A 5,000-nucleotide genomic window follows, 5' to 3' on the forward strand; every position below is an offset into this window, starting at 1 on the left:
CGCCGTTTCTAGGATCACACTCTTCTGCATGAGTCCTGGAGCTACTTCAGCCTCTATTTTTTCTAGATTCCTTTTCAGGGATCTTGGGATCGTGCCTAGTGTTCCAATTTCCAGTGGAAATTGGGTACAATTTCCACTGGCATATCCCATATCCTTCTTATTTCTATTTTCAGATCTTGAAAATCAATGAGTGATACTATCTTCTTGACTTTGTCAATCAACGTCACGTCTGGTCTATTTGCACGTATCACCCTATCCGTTCTGATACCATAGTCCCAGAGGATCTTTGCCTGATCGTTTTCTATCACTCCCTCAGGTTGGTGCTCGTACCACTTATTACTGCAAGGTAACTGATGTTTTTTGCACAGGCTCCAGTGGAGGGCTTTTGCCACTGAATCATGCCTCTTTTTGTACTGGTTCTGTGCAAGTGCCGGGCATTCGCTTGCTGTGTGGTTTATGGTTTCATTTTTCGTATTGCACTTCCTACATATGGGAGAGATATTATTTCCGTCTATCGTTCTTTGAACATATCTGGTTCTTAGGGCCTGATCTTGTGCCGCTGTTATCATTCCTTCAGTTTCCTTCTTGAGCTCTCCCCTCTGTAGCCATTGCCATGTGTCATCGCTGGCTAGTTCTTTAGTCTGTCTCATGTATTGTCCGTGCATTGGTTTGTTGTGCCAGTCCTCTGTTCTGTTTGTCATTCTCCTGTCTCTGTATATTTCTGGGTCTTCGTCTACTTTTATTAGTCCTTCTTCCCATGCACTCTTTAGCCACTCATCTTCACCGATTTTCAGATATTGCCCCAGTGCTCTGTTCTCGATGTTGACGCAGTCCTCTATACTTAGTAGTTCTCTCCCTCCTTCCTTTTGTGTTATGTATAGTCTGTCCGTATTTGCTCTTGGGTGTAGTGCTTTGTGTATTGTCATATGTTTCCTGGTTTTCTGATCTATGCTGCGGAGTTCTGCCTTCGTCCATTCCACTATTCCTGCGCTGTATCTGATTACTGGCACTGCCCATGTGTTTATGGCTTTTATCATATTTCCGGCATTGAGTTTTGGCTTGAGTATCGCCTTGAGTCTCTGCATATATTCTTTCCTGATCGTGTCCTTCTTCTCTTGGTGTTTTATATCCCCTCCTTCCATTATTCCCAGGTATTTGTATCCAGTCTCATCTATGTGTTTGATGTTGCTCCCATCTGGTAGCTTTATCCCTTCAGTTCTCGTTACTTTGCCCTTTTGTATGTTGACTAAGGCGCCTTTTTCTATCCCAAACTCCATCCTGATGTCCCCAGATACAATCCTTACAGTCTGGATTAGGGTATCTATTTCCTTGATGCTCTTACTATACAGCTTGATGTTATCCATGAACATCAGATGGTTGATTCTGTTGTCTCTTTTCTCGAGTTGGTACCCAGCATCCATCTTCTGTAGTACTTTTGTCATGGGAATCATGGCTACTACGAAGAGTAGTGGGGACAGTGAGTCGCCCTGGAAGATCCCTCTCCTGATATTAATCTCTGCTAGTCTTATTACAGAGCTTGTAAGTATTGTATTCCAGTTGCGCATTAGTTTTGAGGAAGCTGATGTTGTTTTCCTCTGCCCCATATATTTTCAGGCATTCTATTAGCTATGTGTGTGGTATCATGTCGAATGCTTTCTTATAGTCTATCCATGCCATGCTTAGATTGGTTTTCCTTCTCCTACTTTTCTTCATTACCATTTTGTCTATCAGGAGCTGGTCTTTTGTGCCCCTACACTTCCTTCTGCAGCCTTTCTGTTGGTGGGGGATGGTGTTTGTCTCCTCTAGGTAGTTGTATAGCCTTTCACTGATGATACCTGTTAGTAACTTCCACATTATTGGTAGGCAGGTGATAGGCCTGTAGTTACTGGCTATATTTCCCTTACTCTTGTCTTTTTGTACTAAGGATGTTCTTCCTGTGGTCATCCATTTGGTTGGATGGTGATTTGAGATACAATGCTGGAGTTGATCTGCTATTCGTGGGTGTAGGGCCTTGAAGTTTTTGAGCCAGTATCCATGGACTTCATCGGGACCTGGGGGTTTCCAGTTTGGCATTTTGTGGCGCCGTGGCAGAGTGGGTTAGGACTGGTTAAGCAACATTGGGGCTGGTCAGTCGTTTGATGGGTGACCGCTCTCCTCGGCGTTGATTCCTTGGGAAAGGATCTTTACCATAATTTCCTCAGTCTACTCAGCTGTAAATGAGTACCTATCCCTGATGGGGTAGGGTCCAGCTATGGGTTAAATAGCAAAACTCAGCAATGATGTTAAGAAATGAAGGAATAAACGACAACGACGTAAATGGAACCTCTGGCAACAGAGGAGCTTCGTCCGGCAGTCAGGTATTCAACCCAATTGAAGTGGAAGACGGTCAGGTACTTGGAGGTCGTCATCCAGCAACTGACCACCACATCGATTATTATTATTATTATTATTATTATTATTATTATTATGAAGGATAATAATCAATGGCGATATTCTTAAACACGTGAATTTTCGTTCTACAATAATTATATATACTGTATAAATATATATATATATATATATATATATATATATATAATATATATATATATATGTATGTATGTATGTATGTATGGATGTGTGTGTGCATGTGTGAATCTAAACAGCTGTCTTAAAGAAGAAAAAAAAAGAAGACGCGCTGATTCCTTCGGTTTCCCATTACTTCAAGAGTGCTACCCACTCCACCTACTCTTCGCTGCACATAACAACTTTCTGGTATTCCTGCCACATCGCCCCGCTGCTTCCGGTATCTCGATGCCATGCATTTAAAGTAGGCCAGAGCTCGCCATGACCTTGCATATATTTCCTCGCTAGTTACCGTCTGGTCGTGGGAAGCAAATCCAACTCGAGTCATTTTAGGAATGCATCATTTCCAAAAGCTCTGAACAGTGCAAAAATGATGGGATTTTAAGATAACATTTGATAAATGATGCGTAAGATTGAGTTATATGCGTTAATTTTAACCTTCAGTATAAAAGTGCGGACATTTGTTTTATGCTTATAATTAATTTTATAGGTGGTGGCACTAAACATACTGCACAGGTAGGAGTAAAATCTGCCTTGCCATTTATGCCTGGAAATGAAACTAGGCACGCAAATGAAAATGAATTCAATATGTTTTCAGTCTGTCATTAAATATTTCATTTTCTTTCAGCCGAGAAAGTGGAGCTGTACATAGGGGACGTGGCTCCCGGTCGGGAGGTGGCTCTGTACAACGTCAAATTTGCTCAGCTGGGCTACATCACCTTCTCGGATAATGAACACTCCCAGTTCAAAGCGAGAGAACTGAAATCCGTTACCGTGGACTGCACTGGAACGTTCCTGAAACTCGTCCTCCACAAGAACCACATCAACAGAATCAATCTCTACAATCAGGTTGGTTGATGCTGGAGTTTTCATTTTATATTTTGTATCTCTGCAACGAAGTTCATTTTTTGTTTCCGTCTGTTTGTTTAGAAACTTTGACTAAGGGCTAATTAAGGACTTCATGGCTGACAGCAAGTGATGAAATCTTTGGATAGACCCATGTTTAGGTAAGACACCTTTTGATTGGGGGGCGGGGATTGTGTACTGCTTAGCCTTGGCGGAGCTTTGCGATCTCCGAAACTCTGGTTATTGATGTTTTCAGTTAAGTAATAAAGAAGTGAAAGGCTAACTGAATAGGTTCCTGATGAACAGTTATTCAGTCCTGCACAATTAGTCAGATAGAAAAGTAAACTGCTCCTCATTTGACCTATTTCAAAACTGTTTCTCAGCAACTAATCTTCTCCCTTCAACTTTTCTGTCCACACTCACCACTATCGTTTCTGTATCTGGCATCAAGTGTGTTTCTTTTTTCGTTTAAAAGGCAGAAAAAGACTACGTTTATCTTTTTTGTGTGTAAAGACATGGTAGAATAGTCTTAAAAAGTTGTCTCCATTAATTAGATACAATTTTAATGAAGGCTAAAGGCACAAGTTTTTGTTGGTGACTAAAGACTGGGTTCTCTGCGAAAATTCTGATTTCTTAATTGCATATGAAGAAGAACCTTGTGATTTTGAAGTAACTAATTTCTCGTGCAGATGCTATGCAAAGTAATCATATCGAATGCCTTTCTCTCTCTCTCTCTCTCTCTCTCTCTCTCTCTCTCTCTCAAAGATAGAGGTTTTGAGGCGCCTCTCCTCAGTCACTTTCCCAATTCTTTGTCAAGTATTGAAGAAAGGCTTTCATATTTATGCGAAGTGTAGATTGGATTTACGTAAACTAATTTTCATTAGACGTTTTGACCAATAAAGTTGGCCACATGGTTTGCTGGTATTTTTTTTTTTTTTTTTTCATAAAAATGACCCAAAGCATAAAACTATGGTTTTTGCTGGCGCCAGAAAGGCGTGGCAGATTTAATCTTTTACTCTGCTACTTCAGCTGTTTCGTGCGAACACACACTCACACACAAACACACACACATATTTATATATATATTGTTCTGATATAATTCTGCGTAGAAGCGTCACTATCTCAAGAACTGCTAGCATGTAGTTGAATGCGGGAACATTATTGAATAAATCGTCGTACGGTCACCATCTTTTGTCAAGGAAGTAGAATAAAATGAAGAAAGATTATTTTGTGTCCATATTTCTGCAACAGAGATTAAGATTTAGAAAGAAACAAAGCTTTCAAAATGCAATAGAGTTTAGCATGTCCCCTTTCCTTGATATTTTCTCCTCATTGTTGTATCCTCACAATGCTTAGGCATTTAACTTGATATATTCTACTCACATTTAAGAAAAAATCATAAGCCATAAATGGGTCTACCCAATGTTAGTTGGCCTAACGTACCGTTTTTTATGTGCTTTTATTTGTCCTGGCCAAATCTTGTCAGTCAATTTTTTACCTGATCCGTTTGTCCGATGGACTTGAAATTTTGCATGATTACTCAATCCTGGTGACAACACAACCTTACATGATAAGTAGGTCAGCAGTGA

General features: G+C 40.3%; 1 protein-coding gene across 3 annotated transcripts in view; it reads left to right on the forward strand.

The window, feature by feature from the left end:
* Positions 1–5,000, forward strand: part of LOC135201055 (centrosomal protein of 104 kDa-like) — a 458,443-nt gene that overhangs the window by 332,435 nt on the left and 121,008 nt on the right. For all 3 annotated transcript variants that reach the window (XM_064229911.1, XM_064229913.1, XM_064229912.1), the window contains exon 4: positions 3,194–3,414. In XM_064229911.1, coding sequence (XP_064085981.1) covers positions 3,194–3,414 — 221 coding nt within the window. The remainder of the gene's footprint in view (positions 1–3,193; positions 3,415–5,000) is intronic.

Source organism: Macrobrachium nipponense, chromosome 27 (genome assembly GCF_015104395.2).
Source record: "Macrobrachium nipponense isolate FS-2020 chromosome 27, ASM1510439v2, whole genome shotgun sequence".
Taxonomy (NCBI): domain Eukaryota; kingdom Metazoa; phylum Arthropoda; class Malacostraca; order Decapoda; family Palaemonidae; genus Macrobrachium; species Macrobrachium nipponense.